The sequence below is a fragment of the Trachurus japonicus genome, chromosome 13, assembly GCF_045865225.1.
Source record: "Trachurus japonicus isolate A0001 chromosome 13, Traja_1.0".
Classification (NCBI taxonomy): domain Eukaryota; kingdom Metazoa; phylum Chordata; class Actinopteri; order Carangiformes; family Carangidae; genus Trachurus; species Trachurus japonicus.
In genome coordinates, this window is record NC_140919.1 from 17,375,354 (window position 1) to 17,399,879 (window position 24,526).

Consider the following 24,526-nt stretch of genomic DNA (forward strand, 5'->3'; position numbering starts at 1 on the left):
CTCCCTCTTCTTTTTCTTTGTCTTCTTCTTTTTCAACTGGCGGAAAAAGGCACCCACGTGGGGGTGTGTTTCTGTTTGCCGTCATCATAAGAGGGCAGGGCTGGCCCCTTGGTTCCGCCCCCAAACTGTCAAAAGTCTGTGACTCGAGCGAGCAGAAGTGAACATGGAGCGCACAGAGGGAGAGAGTTGCTGCAATCCAGCGCGCGCAAAGCAGCTCCTGTGCGCGTGCTGTAGAGTTAAATATACACATCAAGATGCATTTTTTAGCTCTTGCTGTGTATTTTTACTCACTCGCACCCGCCTGTACGCTCTCGGTTGTTGAATTTGTGCGGGCGAGGACTAAAAAAGTGCGCACGGCAGTTAACTCTGCGCGTGTGATTTAAGATAATTTGCGCGTATATTTTATCGCTCGCTCGACTTATGACATAAATATGGCGCCATAAAAACACCTACTAAACAAATAATAAACTAACAGAATACTAACAGGAATCTAATCATAATGAAGTCAAATAAATTGATTCAGAATAATCAAATCTAAATACTAACTAAAATAAATGCTCTATTGCTCTATTGCCGGCTGTTGCCGGCTATCAACGCTACCGTCTTTGCTATCGGCTATCAGGAAATCTCCCGTGTATGCGTGAATGTCTGTGTGAACCTCATGCAATGCCAGGGCTGCACTATGGCTCTCTGTGGGATTGCCGGTGTTGTGTTGAGAAGTGGCTTGCCGCGAGCAGCACGCAGAGCTCAGCATGCAGAGAGCTCAGCAAGCAGGCACTTCTTGGCACAACACCGGCTTTACACACACAAGATGACTTTTGATAGAAACGGCCACGGTTGTCGGCCCCGATAATCGTAAATATTGAACATGTTTAATACTTATTAATTATCGGCGCCAAACGTTTTCCGAGCCAATTGTCGGGAGAATTTTGACTCTTAACACACCACACACTACAAGAGAATCTCATAAGATAATCTTAAGAGCCTAAGATAATTGGACGATTTTTGTCTTTGGTCGGAAGGGGGAAAATCGGGGCAAAATCAGCCCGATTATCTTTATGTGTGTGGTAGGTATTAGTATGTCCAGGATTGTCATTTTTACAAGCTAACACTGTTGCTAACTGGCGCTAGCTAACAATTCGCTACTAGCAGGGCTCCAGACTGCGACTAAATGGTCGCATTTTGCGACTAAAATTTGATACAATGCGAGTAAATTTTTCATCTACTCGCGCATGTGCGACCAGTAAATTTGCCGATTTTTTTTTTTTTTAATGACCACTGTGAAGAAACGTGTGTTTCTCTTCTCTACATCTCGGAGCGGAGGAGACGTCTTTCCACAGCGCAGCTCCGTGTGAAACAGCAGGAGACACACAGACCGGTGACCTGCGCGCGTGTGTGTGCTGTGTCACCTGCATTTTTTTTTTTTCGACGGCTCGCTACAAACCTTAAACATCCCATAATATGCTCGCGCTCTCGGCAGCGGTACTCAAATCGTCACAAGGCAACGAAGCAGGTTGACTCGCGCTGCAGAACGCGCTGCACAGACTAGGCTCGGAAATGATTGATTGATTGTTGATCGATAGATCCTTTTTTTTTTGGGCCGTGCGGAGGAGGTTGGGGGGAGGGGTGGGGGTGGGGGGTGTCGACGAGTTTGATGCCAAGGAGTCCGTGCACATGTGGCTCAGTCAGGGTCAGCAGACAAGGAGGCCAACAAGGGCTGGCCTACACAGGCACCTTATCCCCCAAGGAGGGAGGGGGGGGAGGTCTGTTCTAGGATGAGTTTACCACAAGTGGTGTGTCTAATTGTTCTGTTATTGGTCAGTGCAGCCTAAACATTAGCTTTATATTTTCAATATTTAAACTGTTGCACAATAAAATGTGAATTTAAAACATTATAGTTTCTGCATTTATGCAGTATTTATCAGTAATACAGTGAAAATGAGAGGAAATGTGCACCACTGGGGCCACTGTGCTCCTAGTCAAAAAAGTTAGTCTGGAGCCCTGTACTAGGGGTTAATAAATGAGTGAACTGGACTGAAAATCCAGCTGTTAAAAACTAATTGGTGCAAGCTAGCAATAGCGTTAACTTGACAATCCCGGTCAGACCAGAAGATCTGGGGCCTCATGTATCAATGTTGCGTACGCACAAAAAAGTGGCGTACGTCATTTTCCACGCCAACGTTCAGATGTATCAAAAGTGAAATGACCGTGGAAAAGTGCGGTGGCCCACGCCAACTCCATAGCTGGCGTACGCACGTTTCTACAGCTATTGTTCCTTTGGCGACACTTAGAGGTGAAGCTGGGAAACTGTTAATAATGTGAAAACAATTAGTCCTCAGAGTAATGTGCACATCAGAGACACATTTATGAACAACTAACCCATCCACATGTTGCAATTAGATAGGTGGATAGAAAAGCATGTGCAAAGTGGTGCAGGAAATATGTCAGCTTTAGTCTTAAGATATTGCAGATGCTGCAGTGCGAAGTGCACACGAGTCCCGGAGGTTTTTTTTTTTTTTTTTGTACATGATGACTCCGAGGGCAATTCTCTTGGAACTGAGCGCAGTGCGCTGCGACCGGCCTGAGAGCGCGACACGGCGGGGAGCCATGGGTCGCCTCCATTCAGGTGCTGACCACACTGTGAACAGGAAGCATTTTTATACTATAAATGTACAGATCATATGTGATGCGTAAATGCATCACATATTAACAAACATTGTGGCGAGATGGCTGGTTCAGCGCATGGTTCATTCATTCAGCATAGCTGGGGACAGATTACAGCCTGGGACTGTATGCGCGCAAAGTAAATGTATTTGTTTAATTGTCCTATGTAACCCCCCGTCCCGATGCACATTGAGCATGTCTGCCGAAATATCACGCTGTCAGTGACTTTCTTTTTGCTGGTTAAACTACACAGACTGTGTGAAGTACTTCATGTCAATAAACACATGCGTAAAGTTGGACATGTGTCTTTATCAGCCTCCCTGGCGCACTTCTGCATTTATTTACTACGCGATCTGTGTATAAAAGAAGGCAAATAAAATTGTAAATCCATTTCACATAATTTAATTAGAGTACATTGTCTGCTTTCATTTGGGATGACAGCGGTCCTCCGCCTCACGTCCACCTTTATATAACACACACACTCTCCCACCCCCTTTGTGATGGTGCCGGAGGACGGCAAAAAAAAAAAAAAAAAAGATGTTTACACGGCTCAACTTTATCGAGGAGCACCTTCCACTCAAATTTGGTTAAATTGCTGTTCCTCACAGTTTTTCATGGTGTTTTCTGACCGTAAAAAGAAGGGAATCTTTGGTGCAGGCCTTATTTACATTGATTTGCATATTTAAATGGGGGTGTGGACAGGGAGGAGATTACCACTTCTACATGTGCGCTCAATTCCACGTTGATTGGGATGTACAAAGGAAAAGTGCTTGGATCCATGCGTACGCACACTTAGATACATCAGATTTTCTTTGTGCGTACGACAGTTTCTGGATTTTGGCGTACACCATGTTTCAGTATGAAATCCACGCAAGTATTGATACATGAGGCTCCAGGTCCCTGTGTTATTACTTAGCAGACCCAAGAAGTACTGCCTAGTCATTTCTTATCGTACATCCACGGGTTAGCTAGCTAGCACTATTAACCATAGATATAGAAACGTAGATGCCGCGTTCCATACTGCCGAACAGCGCCACCATGCGTCTGCTGGCCACCATTTTGCGCAGGACTGAAGTTATAAGGACTGACGTTCTAAACGTTGTAACCATGGTTGTAACCCCAAATTAACTACATTATCCTGGAAGCAGTCGAAACAGTGTGCACAGCGCCGGAGCCAACTCGCAACAATGTAGCTTCAGTTAAGTAGTTCTGTCATCTCCCGCTTTGGACAAAGAGAGAATTTCAAGACGCACCGGGGGAACGAGGGGATCGATTGAACGATAAGACAGCAGCCAACAGATATGCTTAATGTTTGGGTGCAACAAAGTCCCTGTTAACTAAAACCCTTCATATGGTGGGATTTTGACATTTTCATTTTTTGATATTTCCATAAACTAGAAGTTTTCAGCCATTCATAACTGTTTGAATGACTGAGATAGCCCTTTCAGATCAAAAGTTATGGGCATTTTAATCTATTATGTGTGGTGGCCCTGAAGTGCAAAACACAACGGCAAATCAGACAACAACGGCAAAAGAGAAAACACAACGGCAAAAGAGAAAACACAACACAAAAAGAGAAAACACAACACAAAAAGGGAAAACACAACACAAAAAGAGAAAACACAACACAAAAAGGGAAAACACAACACAAAAAGGGAAAAGACAGCGGCAAATCAGAAAACACAAAAGCAAAAGAGAAAACACAACACAGAAAGAGAAAACACAACGACATTAACCAAACCGGAAAAGGTAGGTACCCTCGAGTGGAATACGTCAACGCGGCCGCCATCTTGGTCAGGGGGAAGCCGTGTCTACTTACTGCACTAGTCAACAGAGGCAGAGGTGTGGTGGCCCTGAAGTGCAAAACACAACGGCAAAAGAGAAAACACAACACAAAAAGAGAAAACACAACACAAAAAGAGAAAACACAACGGCAAAAGAGAAAACACAACACAAAAAGAGAAAACACAACACAAAAAGAGAAAACACAACACAAAAAGAGAAAACACAACAGCAAAAGAGAAAACACAACACAAAAAGAGAAAACACAACACAAAAAGAGAAAACACAACGGCAAATCAGAAAACACAACCACAAATTACTAAACAACGGCAAATCAGAAAACACAAAAGCAAAAGAGAAAACACAACACAGAAAGAGAAAACACAACGACATTAACCAAACCGGAAAAGGTAGGTACCCTCGGGCTGGTTTAGGCAAAGACGGTTGGTTTAGGCGTGTGAAGGGAGTGGTTAAGGTTAGGGTAAGATGCAGGGATAGGCTTAGCCTTGCAGAGGCAGCCAATCAGAGGCAGAGTAAGGCGGGTCTTGGCGTGGCCATAGTAGGAAAAAAAGTATCGCAAGCGGGACTAGCACAGAGGCCGCTATGTATTGCCCAAAATGTTTGGCTTTTGTGTTTTCTGATTTGCCGTTGTTTAGTAATTTGTTGTTGTGTTTTCTGATTTGCCGTTGTGTTTTCTGATTTGCCGTTGTGTTTTTTCTTTTTGTGTTGTGTTTTCTCTTTTGCCGTTGTGTTTTCTCTTTTTGTGTTGTGTTTTCTCTTTTTGCGTTGTGTTTTCTCTTTTTGCGTTGTGTTTTCTCTTTTTGTGTTGTGTTTTCTCTTTTGCCGTTGTGTTTTCTCTTTTTGCGTTGTGTTTTCTCTTTTTGTGTTGTGTTTTCTCTTTTGCCGTTGTGTTTTCTCTTTTGCCGTTGTGTTTTCTCTTTTTGTGTTGTGTTTTCTCTTTTTTGTGTTGTGTTTTCTCTTTTGCCGTTGTGTTTTCTCTTTTTGTGTAGTGTTTTCTATTTTTGTGTTGTGTTTTCTCTTTTTGTGTTGTGTTTTCTCTTTTGGCGTTGTGTTTTCTCTTTTTGCGTTGTGTTTTCTCTTTTTGCGTTGTGTTTTCTCTTTTTGCGTTGTGTTTTCTCTTTTTGTGTTGTGTTTTCTCTTTTGCCGTTGTGTTTTCTCTTTTTGCGTTGTGTTTTCTCTTTTTGCGTTGTGTTTTCTCTTTTTGTGTTGTGTTTTCTCTTTTGCCGTTGTGTTTTCTCTTTTTGTGTTGTGTTTTCTCTTTTGCCGTTGTTGTCTGATTTGCCGTTGTGTTTTGCACTTCAGGGCCACCGTAATTATGACCAAAAAACTGAAAAGTGAGAAAAATGGCTTTTACTAGAACGTTGCTGTTTTAACCCTCTAAAGACAAGTGTTTTACAAAACATTAAACAACTTCTGAACCGTTTATGATAGAGATAAGCTGTGAACTGTATCTGAATCGTGTGATTTTCTGCTTTCCGAGGGTCCTTGAATGGTGCCTCTATGACAAGAAGGGACCGTATAGGGTGCGTGTAATCACGTGGTACGGGAACAGATGCTAACCTAGCGTAGCATCGATGCTAATCCGAACGTAGCATCAATACTAAACAGAACGTAGCATCGGCTAGGGCTGGGCGATATGGCCTAAAATCAATATCACGATATATTGAGCAGTTCACCTCGATAACAATAAATGGACGATGACTACTCAACCCCCCCCCGGAAAAAATAGCATGACTCCCCTGGACCTATTTATTGCTTTTTTTTTTTGTTGCCTAACTGCTGTATTTACAGAGGTGCCACTTTAAAACTATACACTGTTTGAAAATATGTTAAAGCAGAAGTAAGTGGTCCGGTCGTTTTCGCTAATGCTGCGTTCCAGGCAGGCTTTTGAAATCGTAAATTACAGCTTCAAGTCACAACTTACGACTTTGTAGCGTTTCAGGCAACCCACTCGTGTTTTTCCGACCTGTTTTACCGGTGAAAGTCACTATAACGGTCACTCGTAACTTCCGACCGGTGAACTCGTACCAGATCGAACTGGTACCACTTCACGGTCGGAAAAATACGAGTTTCCTTGAACGCACCATAACAGTCCTCGTCCCTACGTTGCCACATTGACGGCGTCCCTTGGCTGCACACACAGCCCTGCATGCCGTTCTCTCTCCTCATTGGATAAAAACTGTAGGATACGATAAATGTTTTCTCTTCGGCTCAGAGCAGAGCAGAGGGACTGAGAGACCCGTGTTTCAGTCAAAACACTCTATGTAAGTGATTGCTGTCGGAAGATATAACTATTTAAGACTTATATTAGCACAAATATATCACTTACTTCTGCTTTAAGAAAATACAAATAAAGTATTTTAAGTTGTTAAGAGTTATTGAACAACTGATAAGCACACATTATTACAGCACATATTAGGCTACAGCATTTCTTTTCTGAACAAGCTGCTCTTCCTCAACCAGATGACTACTTCAGCAGCCGCAGCCGCTTCAACTTTTGAACGTTTTCGCTACATTTAGTTGTGGCTGCCTCTGCTTCTTAATTATCGCCGCCAATATTTCATAATGGGGTCGGAGCAGATGCACAGTAATAATCTAACGTCACTTTGTAAACTTCTTCAAGTGCCTCGACCCGCTGGACGGCGCTCTGTTTATCAATAAAGAACGTCAACGTGGTTATTTCAGCCCATAAATTTAACGCCGTCATGTCCGTTTCTGTCTATAATCTCTTTGTCACTCCCTTCACGCTGGTCTGTTGACAAAATCACGTGACGGTGGCGACCGACGCTGCACGTTTTTAATAATTTCAGCGAGGTGTTTTCTCATTGCTCTGGTGTGTGTGTGTGTGTGTCATTAACTCAGGTGAAAACATAACAACAGTCTCAGTACAAATGAGCGCGCTCGCCGCGCTGCTGCCGGTGTGTCACCGGCTCTGCCCCTTCCTGTTACAGACTGGATGGGGTGGAGTCACGTGAATACACACGCTGAACACGTAGTACAGCTCTTAAAGGGACATGCACATAGCCTACCAACACACACAGCCAAAAAAGACAAAAACAACTTTTATTTTGTTTCTTTTTTCTTCTTCTTCTTTTAAAACCGAATATACCGACATGCGCAAAATGACGTCGGTTATCGTCGTAAATTTCGGTATCGATAAATTTTCGGTTTATCGCCCAGCCCTAGCATCGGCGCTAACCCGAACTTATCATCGGCACTCAGGGGTGGACTGGCCATCTGGACGTTCTGGAGAATACCAGAACGGCCGGTGCTGCAAGACGGCTGCTGGTGCTGCAGGACGGCCGTCGGCCGCTGCGCAGCCCTCACAGTTTTGTTTTTTTTCTCTTGCTTATCATCTACTGTTGTTCCATGTCCAGACCAATAGGTGGCAACAATGCACCTGCAGGCCCATAGATGCGCAAGCTCAATCAGCCGTTGACAAAGAGTGAGTGTAACGTGTAGCTCAACTGGTAGAGCACCTTACCTTATGATCAAAAATCTTGCTCCTGTGTGGGTTCGAATCCCTCCATAACCGTCCGAGTTTGGATAATGCATTTTCTTTCCCAATCATTATGATCACTCTGTCAAAGTCAACGCGTTAACGCGAAATGCTTTTAACGCTTTTACCGCTTCGACTAGCAATTGTTTTTGTTTGTTTTTTTCCCCAATCGCCCGTTCATTCAGCCTGGGGAGGGAGATGAGAGGGGGAGGGGGGGTGGCGCAGTCTTATAATGTTACAGAAAACCTACATGTTTTTTCTCCTCATGTTCCTACACTAAAGAACCTGTTCTTCTTATCACCAAACGAGGCTGCTCTCCCTCTGTCAGCTGGTTTTTAAATACCATGAATGGAAAGCATAAGAAACGTCCAGATCTGGATGTTCCTTATGCTTTCCATTCATATTGCTGTTATTTCAAGTTATATATATGTAGATATATATAAGGGATAATGTATAGTTCGGAGGTTGTTATGGAGAAATAAACCCCGACAGGTTGTATGGAACCCCGACGCGAAGTGGAGGGGTTTCATACAACCTGAAGGCTGTAACAAAGCACCTGAATCGCGGGATTCTCTGCTTTCCGAGGGTCCTTGAATGTTACCTCCACAATAACAACGGACCTGTCTCCTCTAGCGCTGCTGCTGCAGCTCAGCTGTGCTGTGTCTCAGCTGGGAATGAAACGCTTTACTCGCCACAAAAACAAAAAAATAAGTACTTTCCGTTTTGTTTTCTTAAAATGTTTATTCACCACCATGTAGTAGGGAGTTCAAAGTACCAGAATCACACAAAATATCAAAATCGTGGAAATAGTACTTTTCCACCTATTTTGGCTATTTGCCACAATAGAACGTCCGCGACTTCCGACGGGTTTTCCCAGGCCGCCGCACATATAGAACACAGCATCTACGTTTCTATATCTATGCTATTAACTATATCTTATTTTATACAAACATCAGCACTGTAGTGATTAATCTGTCCATGAGGAGATAGTAAAAGTAGAAGTACTGTTACATTGATGAATTTTTACTTGAGTAAAAGTACTGGTGTCAAAGTAAAAAGTAGCTCTGAGACTCCCAGCCAATCAGAGGCATAGCAGGAGCAAAATTCCTTTAGCTCAGCCTAGCGTCCACTGAGAAGATCATTGGGGTTCATAGAGACAGCAGTTATGAGTGGCAGTATGAAGACACTGTTGTTCATGATGTGTTTCATTGTTTCTGCAGGTGATCAGCACCTGTTGAAGATTGAAGCAGAGGATCCTCCTGAGTTGACCTCTAGTCTGGATCAGGAGAACCCAGAGAGTCTACATGTTAAAGAAGAAAAGGAGGAACGATCGACCACTCCAGAGTTCCCCCTCACTTCTGTTCATGTAAAGAGTGAGGATGAGGATGAGAAACCTCAGTTCCTACAACCTCATCAAAGACAAACGGAGGCAGAGCCTCCATCTAGCAGCTCAGCTGAACAGATAGAGGCCGATGGAGATGACTGTGGAGGATCTGAACCAGCCAGGAACTCAGATCAACATGAAGATCTTCAACCAGATACAGACGATGAAGTCTCAGAGTCGTCCTGTGAGACTGAAGACAGTGATGACTGGAGAGATACCAGAGCACCAGAGTCCAGTTTGAACAGTGAAGCTGTAAATGATGAAGAATGTAACACTGGTAAGGAGTCTCACTGTAAGAAGTCTCACCCCTGTTCAGCATGTGGAAAAACATTTAGCACAAAGGCTTTGAAGATACACATGAAGATCCACACAGGAGAGAAACCATTTGACTGTGCTACCTGTGGTAAACAATTTCGTCGAAGATGTCATCTTAAAGAACACATGAAGAGCCATACAGGAGAGAAACCATTTGACTGTGCTACCTGTGGTAAACAATTTCGTCGAAGATGTCATCTTCAAGAACACATGAAGAGCCATACAGGAGAGAAACCATTTGACTGTGCTACCTGTGGTAAACAATTTAGTTACGGAAGTACTCTTAAAGCGGAACTATGCAGGATTTGGGCTGTAATTATTGTGGCTCAGAGTCACTGTGATGGTTGAGTGACCTGTTATGAAGTGAATGGGGTCTAGGCCAATGCGCTCACCCCCCCCACTGGCTGAAAACCGCACTTGCAAGATCAGTCGTCCGTCTCGGTGTTACAAATCTCGTCAATGGATAGAAGTATCGCGAGAAACTGCCTTACGGCAGTACGAGATAAGAACGCATATGACGTCATGCATGTCACGAATCGTGATTGGTTTGAGTTCGGAAAGTCGGAGGAAACCATGGAAACATGAAATGTTTGTACTGAGGAAGTTCAGCTTGTGGCTAACGGGGAGCTAATGCTAACACAGACACACACACCATGGGTCTTTTATAAGATAATGTAATACATCATGACACACACACACACATCTTTGCGTTTTGGAACCTTTATTCATGTGTGTGTATGTCTGTGTCTTTGTGTCTTTGTGTCTGTGTGTGGCCGTATTAGCGTTAGCTCTGTGCTAGCGTTAGCTCCGTGTTAGCATTAGCTCCGTGTTAGCATTAGCTCGGTGTTAGCAGGGCTTAGCAAACAGCAGTAAACACAAGCACGTGTAGGGGGCGGAGGTGGTGGCGGCGAGTTTTTTTTTTTTTTTTTTACGACAGTGACATGTGCCTACCAGAACTGTGGGGGAGCTCCGGAGAGGGAAAAAAAGAGAAACCAACGAAGGAGCGAGCTATTTCCGGCCGACTTGCAAAGTTCTGCTTTAAAGACCACATGAGGATCCATACAGGAGAGAAACCATTTGACTGTGCTACCTGTGGTAAACAATTTAGTTACAGAGATACTCTTATAAAACACACGAGGAGCCATACAGGAGAGAAACCATTTGACTGTGCTACCTGTGGTAAACAATTTAGTCAAAGATGTACTCTTAAAAATCACATGAGGATCCATACAGGAGAGAAACCATTTGACTGTGCTACCTGTGGTAAACAATTTAATAGAAGAGATAATCTTAAAAAACACATGAGGATCCATACAGGAGAGAAACCATTTGACTGTGCTACCTGTGGTAAACAATTTAGTCAAAGAGGTAATCTTAAAGACCACATGAAGATCCATACAGGAGAGAAACCATTTGACTGTGCTACCTGTGGTAAACAATTTAGTCACAGAGGTACTCTTAAAGAACACATGAGGATCCATACAGGAGAGAAACCATTTGACTGTGCTACCTGTGGTAAACAATTTAGTCAAAGAATTGTTCTTAAAAATCACATGAGGATCCATACAGGAGAGAAACCATTTGACTGTGCTACCTGTGGTAAACAATTTAATCAAAGAGTTCATCTTAAAAAACACATGAGGATCCATACAGGAGAGAAACCATTTGACTGTGCTACCTGTGGTAAACAATTTACTAGAAGAGGTAATCTTAAAAAACACATGATGAGCCATACAGGAGAGAAACCATTTGACTAAATTGTTTACCACAGGTAGCACAGTCAAAGAGTTCATCTTAAAGAACACATGAGGATCCATACAGGAGAGAAACCATTTGACTGTGCTACCTGTGGTAAACATTATAGACATCAAGTGAGTTTAAATAAGCACTTGAGACTCCACACACAAGAGAAACCATTTAGTTGTGCTATTGTGGGAAAGGATTTATAGAGTTGGAGAATTTGGCTGCACATGAAATCCCACCAAGGAGGGAAACTTCAGTTGTTGTCTTGAGAGGCACATGAAAGTCCATACAGAAGTTAAACCATTTTTTTTGTAGTGTGTGGAGTACATGTATGGCAGTAGGTAGTCTTAAGACACCTTAAATCATTTAGTTGCAGTTTTGTGATGAGACATTCTGTCAACAGGAAGATCTTTACGCGTACACAAGAATCAATGCAGGAGAGTAAACGTACAGTTGAAGTTTTTGTGGCCGTTGATTCTCTGGTGTTTCTGGCAAGAAGAGATGTAGGAGTGTATGTAAACTCAGGACTGTTACTGAAGGCAACTGTAACAGCTCATCAAAACACAGTGAAAATGAATTTCACATGTAAAATATTTAGTTAAAGCTCATGATTTTAAAATTGTATGAAATGGATTGTTCATAAAATTAAATTAATGCTACAAATAATTGACAGCAGTAAGTGAGGCTGCAGAGTTGTTGGTTGAGCTGAATTATAATGTAAGAATGTGGCCCAAACCGTTGCTGCAGTCAAATTCAAAACACAGCAGTGTGTGGCAGTGGCTCTGACGCAATTTACGCATGGTGAGTCCACCTCATTTGTTAGTGTTACAGTGCAGAAAATGTGTTGTGTATAGTTGTAAGCGGAGCAGCTGGGCAACGAGAATATGCTGGGATTTGGGATTTGATAACAACTACTGCTAACAATTAGATTTGGTTATTTTATGGAAATTTGAAAAGATATGGTTGTGCATGTCATTATTTTTAAAATGCTCCATTAATAAAAGAACACTTAGATATGGCAGATGTCGGTATTTCTACAAAGGGAAATAACAAAAAATATTAATTGTCCCATTTTAAACTACCAGCCTATCATTCAAGTATATGTTAGATTTCTGACGTTTACGAGGTGCACTTGAAGGCACCATGACGTCTCTCAGGCAAAGTGTTTTTATGAGGCCGACTTGAACTACTGTAAATAGCCCATTGACATTGAAACAACAGTGACAGGGAAACAGCCAATCGTCTAACAGCTGTGTAGTTCGGTTGAAGCAGGGTCCATGTGTCTTTATTGACAACAGGGTTACTGTATAAAGGACACGTTAGCTTGTCGGTATGGTAACGGTAACAGGTGACTGTGCTGCGTGCGTTTGGCCCGAGCCTGAAACAGCGGCAGCGTTAATGAAGCAGCGTCAGGCCGCTCACCATCACTGAAGCGCTCAGTGAAATCGCAGAATAAATACGATGAGCCGCGAGCGATGTATATCTCACCTGGTAGAGCACACCCGCTGCGGCAACCCAATTCGATTCCATTCGACAGTCCCTTTGCTCCGCGTCAATCCCCCCTCTCTCACTCTTTTCCCCCTCCCCTGTCTCTCTCGCATGACGCGCGTCTGTCACCCGCGATATATTTTCTTTTTTCCAAGGCACCGTACTTTACTTGCTACAAACCTCAACATCCCATAATATGCTCGCACACTCGTATCATTACTAGGCAGCGAAGCAGGTTAACTCGCATTGCAGGACAGTGCTGCACAGAGCCTCCTAAACAGAAATGATTATTGATTTCTGAATGAATGTCGCTTATTTTTGCCATATTCATTTTTTTTGGCCTGGCGGGGGCTCTCGTTGGCCTGGCGGCCCCGCCAGACCTGTACAATTGTAGGGGAAACACTGCACGCGTATCCCTTGGCTGCATGCACAGAGAGGACCGCCCCTTTATGCCGTTCTCTCTCCTCATTGGATAAAGGTTGTAGGATACAAGGAAAGTTTTCTCCTCTGCTTACAGCAGAGCAGAGTGACTGACAGGCCCGTGTTTCGGACCAAACACTCTATGTAAGTGATTGCTGTCGGAAGATTTAAGACTTATATTAACACAAACATTCTGCTTACTTCTGCTTTAACTCTCCGTCCTCCTCTGTCACCTGCTGCGTGCTGCGCCATGCTGCAGCAGACGGGCATCAGCAGAGGGATACGTACATGACGTCACAAGGAAGCAGTGCATTTAAGGTCTAGAAATGCCTGGGGAAATGTAGCTTCTGTGGACGCTACCGTGCTACTGATCAATAAAATAGCTTAACTATTGAAAAGCTATTTGATGTAGAAAACAGCGACGCTACGACCACGCTACTGAGAAATGTAGTGAAGTTACTAACGCCGTTACTATCGCTACTGCCCAACACTGCTTTTATGTTACAAAATCTAAGAAGGTCTTTTAGTTGAGGCGGCTTACTCTTTAGCTATTATCGACTAGCAAGTTAACAATTTATCTTTTTTATTTTAATTTATTCCCAAAGTCCTGTTTTTAGAGCCATCACCAAAATCAACAGATTAAAGGTTATTTTCCCCACATGTTCTTTTGCTCTGTGGTTGATTTTAAGACTTAAGACACCAGTGCTTTAGGTTCAGATGTTGAATCGTGTCTTCATCACACAGACTTAAAGTTTAGGAATGGTAGTAAATTTTATCATTGGAGTGTTGCAATTCAGGATTTAACCACTGGTAACCTTACAACAGGACATTTTGGACACACTCAACAAGTTCTACAAATGAGTAACAATGGTATTGTAGTAGCTATTTGTTAAAGAAAAGTTCCAAATCAAATTTCAAATCATAAAGTTTAAAGGGCCACTGCTGCACCATGGGTTGTGGTGTACGCGGAAAACAAGATGTCCAAACAAATGTAAAATTTCAAAAAAAAACATGGTTTATTTGAGTCACGTGACCATCGCGAGGGATGTAGACGCTTTGCTTCGTCCCTCCGCAGAACCCCCCAATATTTAAGCATTAATTTCACATCCAACGCTACTTTTTACGCTCTCAGTTAATTTTTTCTGTTTTGTGGAAGTTTTGTGCACACTGAGATGCTAAATTCGAAAAAAAACTACCAACAAACAGCCAGCAACACCTCCTTCAGCCGTCCGCGTGGAGACAGCAGCAAGTCCGAAAAAAAACAATAAACAAACAGCTGGCAACAACTCGTTCAGCCGACAGCGTGGAGATGGCAGCAAGTTCGAAAAAAACAATAAACAAACAGCTGGCAACAACTCGTTCAGCCGACAACGTGGAGCTCGCCAAGCTAGTTAAACTAGCAGTTGCAGAAGCTATCAACGAGGCTATCCCCACACACGTGGAAGATGTGGTGTCTCATCTGACTAACAAGACACAGGCTCTGGTGGATGGACAGGTCGCGGTATTCCGTGGCGAGATGGTTGCCATGCAGGCTGATATTTCTAAGTGTATGGACTATATGGAGAAGGACGAGAACCGTGTGGTGGAGGTGGACAGTCGGCGCTCTTCGTCGGTGAGCAAATTGGCAGAAAAACACGCCCAGCTGGAGGACAAAATTGCCGACATGGAGGACAGGTCGCGCAGAGATAACCTACTTTCAACACCCCACGGGAGGTAAAAGGCTTCATCAGCTCTCTCGGTGAATAGTCTCCAACTACACAGGTAATCCAACCAGCTGGTTACTTTAACTAAATGTTTTGTAAACATACTCAGACTTATTGGACTTAAGCTGTTCATATTTTGAATGAGTCCAGCTGGCTTATATCACTCTTTCTGTTTCTGTTCATTTGCTCAGCCAAATAATACTAATTTCACAATCCTGCACAATGACAGAGATTTAAATGTTATTGTTGTTGCTAGATTTCTGTTTGATCTTTGTCTAAGACCAAACTCTATTTTCTAAAAGCAAGGCTGTTGTTATAGTCTTGGCATGCTGCCAACTCTACTATAAGTTACAAGTTTACCAGCCATGTTCTATTTGTATCCAGTATGTAACCTACCACATGTTTACATTATGTGTAGCTCATTTACAATCGTTATGATCATTACCATGGTATGATATAAGTGTAACTGTTATTGGGTGGGGGGGGACCTGTGCACGTGCTGGGAAGGAACACGCCTCTCGAGGATCACAGGTCCAACATGGGGGGGGGGGGGGGAGTCAGGCTCCTCAGGAGGAGTCAAATTTTGTTTTTGGTTTTTCTATGTTTTCACATTTCTGTGGGTGTTTGTGTTCTGGCCCTCTCTTGTTCTTTTGAGAGTGGCGGGTTCATGGCGACAGGGATTTTGGGGTGGGATGGACCTCTCTCAGCACTTTAATTTTACATTTTGGTCGATCAGCTGCAATATAGGTTGTTTCTCTACTGCATCTTGTATGTATCACAATATTAGCCTCCATTAGTTATTATGAGTAGTATGAATGTAATCAGCTGGAATGTAAATGGTCTGAATGGTCAAATTAAGCACACAGCCTGCTTAGACTTGTTACGCAGACAACATGTGGATGTTGCCTTTATACAGGAGTCCCATTTAAGAACTATAGATGTCCGCAGATTTTCAAATAAACACTATTATGTGGCCGCCTCAGCATCGCTGGACACCAAAACTAGGGGTAGTACTGAGACGTAACCTCTCAATAACTATACTTGGACAATTTGGTAGTGAGGATGGTAGGATCTCTTACATTAAGACTATTATATCTGGACGCAAATTTGCTTTTATTTCAGTTTATGCTCCATCCCAATATGAACCGGAGTTCTTTCCCAGATTAACAGAAGTCTTAGTGCACCTACAAGACTTCTCGCTTATTCTCGGTGCAGACATGAACTGCATTGTAAATGTGATATTGGACAAATCTACTCAGCGCTCCACGGCCACACAGTTGCAAGCATCAAAAGACTTCCAGAACTTTCTGTCAGCACTCAGCTTAACAGACCTTTACCGTACTATCAACCCCACATCTAAACAATACACTTTTTACTCAGCTAGACATCAGAGCTTCTCCAGAATAGATTAAAGTATATATTTTTGACTTTTTTATGCCTTTATATGATAGCCATAGTAGAGATAGACAGGAAAGGGGGAGGCAGAGAGAGGGGGAATGACATGCAGGAAAGGTCTGCCCGACGCGCGATTCGAACCGGGGACGCCTGCATTGAGGACTGTATAGCCTCTACATGGGGCGGCTGCCTTAACCACTGCGCCATGCACCGCCCCAGAATAGATTATATATTAACTTCAACTACTTCCCTTTCCGAAATACATGATGTTGTTATCAAGCCTTGTTCTTTATCAGATCATAGCATTGTCACAGCACACTTCACACTCCTAGGTACACCACCTAGAGCTCCATGTTGGCGGTTCAACGTCTCACTTCTCAAAAATGGTGATTATTGCACTTTATTACTTTATTAAACATTTTTATAGATGTTAATGCAGACTCAGTCTGATCCTATGGGACGCTATAAAGGGTTGTATTAGGGACTCTTCTATTTCATTCTCATCCCACTTTAATAAGAGTAGACTAAACAAGATAACCGAACTGGAGAATACGCTCACCGAGCTAGAGGTGCAACAACAAGCCACATATTCTGATGCAGTACAAGGCAGAATAGCTGTGACAAGAACTGAGTTGAACTCTTTGTTAAGACGTAGGGCAGAGTTCTTAATGCACAGGACCAGAAGAACATACTATTTCAATGGTGCCAGACCAAGTCACCTTTTAGCTTTAAGATTGAAAAACCATAGCCTGACAAGCCTGACTATATCATTAAAATGTATAGTCTGGCAACGATCGGTAGACCTCTGCTCAATCCAGGGGGCGGGATGAAGGCTGTCTTTCAAACTGCCTCTGCATGAAATAGGGTAGCGCTCGACCAATCAGAGCAAAGAGCAGGATGACGTTAGCCTGACAAGCCAATTAAAATGTATGTCGTCATTGCGTTAAGCCCGCCCAACGGCTCTCTAAACAGATAGAGCGCTGTGATTGGTGAACACAAACGGTGTTCGAGACTCAAAAAGTTCCTATGGCTCGTTTCTAGACCCACCTACGGAGCAAATATTTTTGCTGCCGCTAGGGTGCGTCTAGACTTCTAGGCTAGAAAAACCATGAAAAATATTCAAATATTACAGCCATTGAAACACCTCTTCGCACCCTGAGCAATCCACTTGATATCAACTCTGAATTTAAATCTTTCTACTCATCTCTTTATAAAAGAGATGAGCAGGGGCACACCATTGGAAAAAAAGCCAAATTACGTTTAGGCCCTGTTATTTCATTTTTACTTGCATCCTACCGTACTGTAATGAAGCATGTCGGCACAGATTATACAGTAAATGGCATAATCACACAACGATTTTTTTTTATTATTTTTTTTATACTTATATTTTTTATTAGTTTTTATGTCAGGAATAGTCAAACATGACAATATCACAGTACATTCAAATGAGAAATAACATAGCCAGGCAATTGGATCACTTGAGGGCGATCAACATTTTTTGTTCTATTCAGTTCAAACAGTATGTGTCCCTTGGAAAGTATCTGGCGGTTATACACCACTTCAAACAGAGCATTAGCAAGACAATAAAACAAAAGTAGAAAGGAGGGGGAGGTCATGAATGACCCTCCTCGTTCGTCAAGAACGCCATCCATTTTATCCATCTTGCGTAGTACAGGTATCTTTTTAGCCTGAGCAGGAAGGTTAGTCTCTCCATCTGGTGAATTTTTTTGATAACCTCTAACCAGTTAGAGGTTGTGGGTGGGTCTGACTGCAGCCACTTACGGGTAATAGCTTTTTTTTGCTGCTGCAGACATTATTCTTAAGAGGTATTTATCATTTTCTGCCATCCCGTCAGGTAAATCACTTAAAGAGTTGTAAATGGTAGAGGAATCTGTTGTCCCAGTATCCGTTGTATGGTTTTCACAATATCGTCCCAAAAAGGCCGTAGTCCTGGGCAACTCCAAAAGATGTGATAGTGGTTTGCCTCGTCATTTCCACATTTCCTCCAGCATGTGTGAACCGTTGTTACTGAATATGTTTTCATTTTAAGTGTTACAAAAAAACGAACAAGGTTCTTCCAACAGAATTCGCGCCAATACATAGAACAAGAAGTGGAAAAAGCGTTACCACACATATTATCCCATTGTTTACAGGTTATTTTGTCATTTAATTCTCTCTCCCATCTCTCTTTGATGTATGTTGTGGTATTATCTCTGCTCTTTGCAATGCCTTGGAAAAGCCTTGAAATAACAGATTTACAGGTACCATTATATGCCCGTATTATTAGTTGAATTATTTCGTTTGATTCTGCAGTTTCCTTTTCCCAGACTTCTTTCATAAAATATTGACGTACTTGTAAATATCTAAAAAAATCCTGATTTTCTAAGTTATATTTTTCTTTCAGTGCTTGAAAACTTTGTATCGTATTTTTTTCCATTATAATACAATAGGCAGTAATACCCATATTTGTCCAGTACTTAAACCTGGAGTCCATACCATTCGGTTTAAAATCTGTGTCATGTCCAACCCATCTGATCTTTTTCAATTGGTTCCACAAGTTGAATTGCTTCACAACCCCAAACCAGGTGTGTAATGTAAAAGAGACAAATGGGCTTAAATGCTCTTGAAATGTTGTCATTAATTTATTATCACCCAACATCGCCTGTATAGGAATGCCCCTGCATTCTCTCTCCATGTCCTTCCATTTGGCCTCATATCCACTCTCACACCAGAGAACCACATATTTTAGCTGGGCAGAATGGTAATAGTCTCTCAGGTTAGGGAGAGACATACCACCTCTTTGTTTATTAATGGTTAATGTGCTGTATTTAATCCTTGGTTTTTTCCCTCTCCAAATAAAACGTGAAATTTGCTTGTCCCATTCATGAAATTGACTAGTTGGAATTTTAATAGGCAGTGACATAAATAGATATAATAGTTTAGGTAAAATAGACATTTTTATAAGGTAAATTCTTGCACTGAAGCTTAGTAAAAAAGCTGTCCAGTTACCAAGATCTTCTTTGATTTTTTTGTTCACAGTTTCGTCGTTTTTTTTTTTGTACAAATCATTAGGACAGTAAGTCAACCAAATTCCCAAATATTTAATTACTTTTTGAGACCAATCAATTGGTATTCTGTGTTTGAGCTCTGGTGAGGGGATATAATTGAACGTTAGTATTTGAGTTTTCTGTATGTTGAGTTTGTAACCCGAATATGTGCCAAATATATCAAGGAGATCTAGAATGATAGGAAGGCATTTTTCTGGGTTATGGTAAATGGTAAATGGTAAATGGACTTGCACTTATATAGCGCTTTTCTAGTCACTCGGACCACTCAAAGCGCTTTACACTGTAATGGTCGCATTCACCCTTTCACACACATTCATACAGCGCTGTTCGCAGACAGGCTTTGGTAGATAATCATTCACACAGGGCAGGTGTGGGTTCAGTGTCTTGCCCAAGGACACTTCGACATGCAGACAGGGGGAGCCGGGAATCGAACCACTGACCTTCCGGTTAGTGAACGACCCGCTCTACCACCTGAGCCACAGCCGCCGTTATTAATGTAAAGCAAGACATCGTCTGCGTACATCGCTATTTTATGTTCTGTATTATCAATCTGAATTCCCTGTATGTTAGAGTTTTCTCTTATTGCCTGTGCCAAAGGTTCCAAGTACAGCGCAAAAAGGGCTGGCGATAAAGGGCATCCCTGACGTGTGGATCTTTCCAGGTTTATGCGATCAGTGAGGCTTCCGTTTATCCTAATTCTTGCTGTAGGGGCAGTATATAATGTTTTAAAACTGTTAATAGCTTTTTCATTGAAACCAAATCTTTTCAAAACTAAAAACAAATATTCCCAACTAACACAATCAAAAGCTTTCTCCGCATCTAGGCTTGCCAGCACTGCACTTATTTTATTTTTCCTAATGTTCTGTATTATATGAAGAGAGCGTCTGATATTATCATGTGTTTGACGCCCCCTGATAAACCCAGTTTGGTCACTATCAATTAATTCTGGCATAAATGAGTCTAATCTTCGGGCCATTATTGATGCATATAGTTTATAGTCTTGGTTTAGAACTGAGATCGGCCTATATGAACTACATAATAATTCATTCTTTCCTTCCTTGGGGATAACAGAAATGATCGCCTCACTCCATGAAGGTGGACATGACTTGTTTTCTAATGTCCAATATTTGTCCTGTTTTACAGTCCGATATTTTGTATATTGATTGGGACATTTGCTTTTTGCATATTTTCTTTGCTAGTAATTTTGTAGCCATAGGGCCCACTTCGTAGTATGACTGTTTTAAAAATTTGTGTTTTTTCTCAAGTTCCTCTTTATAGATATCTGATATCTGATTTTTAATTTCCTTCATTTTTAACAGGGTTTGGGGGTCTTGGTTTCTGCAGTGTTGCTTTTCCAGTTCTTTTAAACTGTCCTCAAGCTGTTTTAGTTTATTTTCTTTTGCCTTCTTGATTGCCGTACTGAGGGATATCAATTTACCCCTGACAACTGCCTTTAAAGTATCCCATAATATATTTGGGTTCACTTCCCTATTGTCATTATGGTCAAGAAAGGTCTTAATTTCAGATTTCACATCTTTTATGACTGATTTGTCATTAAGCAGACTTGTATTCAGTCTCCAAGTAGTTTTCTTCGGTCTACTGTCTAGATACAATTTCAGATAGAGTGGCGAGTGATCTGAAATATCTCTAGTTCCGATTTCGCAATTCAGAATTCTATGTCTATCATTTTGAAAAATAAAAAAATAGTCTATCCTTGAATGTACTGCATTGGGAGCAGAGTAGAAGGTGTAACTTTTGTCTAACGGGTGAAGATCCCTCCAAATATCAAGTAAACCCATTTTGGCCAGCCCTTTCTTCAGCACTTTAGTTTGAGAAGTTATATTTCTCTTACTGTTAGACGTGTCTAATTTGCCATTCATTACTGTGTTAAAGTCTCCTGCGCAGATTAGTGTGCCTTGTGATTCTGAACCAATCAATTCAAGGAGCGTTTTTATAATGTTTTGATCACTTAGTGGGGGTAAGTAAACTGAAATGAGTGTGGTCAGGTGATTTTCTGTTTTACCTTGCACCAATATATATCTGCCTTCACTATCCCCAATCTCCCTAATTAATTCAAAATTAACAGAGTTGTGTATTAAAATTGCAGCACCTCTTTTATGACCTGATTTGAATGTGCTGTAGAATGTGTTTTTGTATCCAAAGTTTTTCAATTTTTCATGTTCATTTCGGGATAGGTGGGTTTCCTGCAAAAATATAACTTTATTATTCTCTCTTCTTATTTTTGCCATTACTTTACCCCTCTTAACAGGATTATTCAAACCATTTACATTCCAAGAAGCTATTGTCAATTTGCTACACCCCATAACAATAGGTTAATCCACATGTGCTGGCTTTATGAAGGTATGTACTGTGGGAACAACAACAAAAAACACTTACATGAACAGTAAGAACAACATTGACTTCCAACCTCAGGGTCTTACACTGCCCTATCTTCTTCCTACACCTACTCATTCACTGGTGGAGAATCAGTCCTACTTGTGTAGGGGCTGCCTCTTTGCAAATAGCAAAGCGTCCTTCTTCTCTTGAGCCAAACAATCATTTACTCTCCTCCCGATCAGGTTTGCTCCTGTGGGGCGCGCGCGTGCGGGGGGGGGGGGGGGTGATAATAAGAACAGGCCATGTGAGCTCTAGTGTGGTGTTTACGTTATTGCCGATGAAAATCTCTGAGCCTCTCCCGGATGCGTGTGGATCGATCTCCGTCCTGTCTGCTCCAGCATGTGCCCTGGGTAAGCGGCAGGTCGAGCTGAAAGCCTCTCTTTCTCATGTCCTCGCATACTTCTACTGCGTTGTTGTAGAGGCGCAGTCCGTTATCCCAGTGGATTCTCATCCGGGCGGAGTAGGGAGTCTGAAAACAAATCTGCTTTTCTTTCAGTATCTTCTTTATATCCCTGTACTCCCGGAGTCTGTTGTTAATTTCTGTGGGTAAATCGTGGGCAAATGTGACTGGTTTCCCGACACAAGTTATTTTCTTTGACCAAGCCGTCTTGAGTATTTTGTCCTTGGTGTCATACCTCTGAAAGTTGACTAGGATAGACCTGGAAACTGCTTCATCCTGAGGCTTTCGGCCGATAGACCGGTGGGCTCGTTGGATTTGTAAAGGGCCTTTCACACCGAGCGCGGTATGTGCTGCGCCCACCGCGAGGTACAGCGCAGACAGGCGCAGAGCAGGGAGGCAGCGCTCACACATATGGCGCAGGTTGCTTAGCGACCGAACAAACAAGACAGGATTTGGGGGGGTATATACAAAGATATGTTCGCCAGGAGCTACAAAACGACCGCTTCCAGGTGTACTTTAGCGTCAGGCTGAGCAGGGAGCAGTTTAACAGCCTGTTAGAGAGAGTTGGTCTGATCCTCAGGAGGATGACAACTCACTCCATGCATCCGTCACTTTAATTGAACGTCTGGCCGTTTGTTTTCACTCTGCAAGTGGCTGATTTTGTTTCAGACTCCACTACATCCTTTCCTATTGGACGCGCCGAGATGTCGTCACAGCGCGCTGCGCCTGGATTAAATTTTTTTTAATTCGGGCGCAGCACGCCGCCGCGGCACGCGCCAACCTTGCGTGCCGCTCAGCTCGGTGCAGAGCCATTCACCCGTGCGCCGCGGTAGCACGTACACAATGAATGGGTTTGCTGCCGCCTTCTGCCGCCTGCCGCGTTCGGTGTGAAAGGCCCTTAAATCAGCTGTGCTATCCAGCGCTAGCTCCGTCTTCAGAAAGTTTTCAATAAACGTTAGCATCGAGCTTCCTTCGGTGCCCTCCTTAATGCCGTATATGCGAATGTTATTACGGCGTGATCTTCCTTCCAGGTCCGTTACTTTGTCTTGAAGCAGTTTTTGCTGTTTCAGTGAATCGAGCAAAGCATCCCTCAGCTCAGTGTTAGCGGTCTCCGTTTCTTCCACTCGTTGCTCCGCTTCAGTTAGCCTTATACCGTGGTTGCGGACATCACTGGCAACACTCTGTATCTTTTGATTTGTCTCCGCTCTGAAGTTATTAAACTCCTGCTTGATGTCTTTCTTGAAGTCCATTAGATCTCGCTTGAATTCTCTATACATGTTTTGAATGTCTTTGCTTAAGTTTTGAATGGCTTTGGTCGTTGTGAGGCTCTCCTCTTCACTGCCGGATTCCTCCATGCTAACGTTAGCTGTGATGTTGTTCGTTGTTTCTTTCCCCGTCTCTTCGTCTTGCATTTTGTTTTCCTGATTTTTATTTCCCCGCGTCTTTTTCTTGCTTCTTGTCCCACTCATTCTAAGTCATATTAATTTCTTGTGATAGCAATATTCGTAGTTTGGTGGGTTTTCCTATTAAATTGATCGGGAGAGCTTTCTACCTATGTCGCCATCTTGAAACGCTCACCGGAAGTCCCACACACCGATTTTTAATGATTTCTCACTTCTTACTGGTAATATGCCCGTTTCATTTCCGCATTGGAAGAATAGAGGAGTGAATAGCCTATACTAAAGGATCTATATATAGTGTCCATGGTTTACAAGCTTTTAACGATCTACAAGCAGAATTTGATCTCCCGGGTTCATCCTTTTTCTTCTATCATCCACTGGCAGTGGATGCTGGCAGACTCTCAACCAAGGTACAGATACATACAAACTGTATGAATGAACCAAACATTGATCTGGATGCCGAATGTGAATAAAATGGTTCTGTTTAGCAGAGTTGTTTATGATCCTTGATCAACTCAACTTTTTTACCCTTGTTGGACTACGGAGACCTGCTTTTTATGAACGCACCTGATCAGTTTTTAAAGAAACTGGATGCTGTATATCACTGTGCTTTGCGTTTTATTACTGGTTGCAGCTATCGTGTACATCACTGTTCCTTATATGCCGTCGCAAATTGTCCATCTTTGTATGTCCGTAGACTCTCTCATTGGCTGACTTTTATTTATAAATCTGTTCTTGGACTTTTGCCTACATATTTGTGTGTACACATGTGTAGAAACCTCAGCTGTTATGGCCTGCGTTCTCAGGACATTATACAGATGCAGGTCCCGAGAGTGAGAACGGAACT

At 42.4% G+C, this 24,526-nt stretch overlaps 1 protein-coding gene across 1 annotated transcript in view; it reads left to right on the forward strand.

Annotated features, from left to right (window-relative positions):
- LOC146975786 (uncharacterized) overlaps nt 1-24,526 on the forward strand; it is a 74,337-nt gene that overhangs the window by 47,444 nt on the left and 2,367 nt on the right. Inside the window, exon 2 of the mRNA XM_085796659.1 lies at nt 9,187-9,627. Coding sequence (XP_085652785.1) covers nt 9,187-9,627 — 441 coding nt within the window. The remainder of the gene's footprint in view (nt 1-9,186; nt 9,628-24,526) is intronic.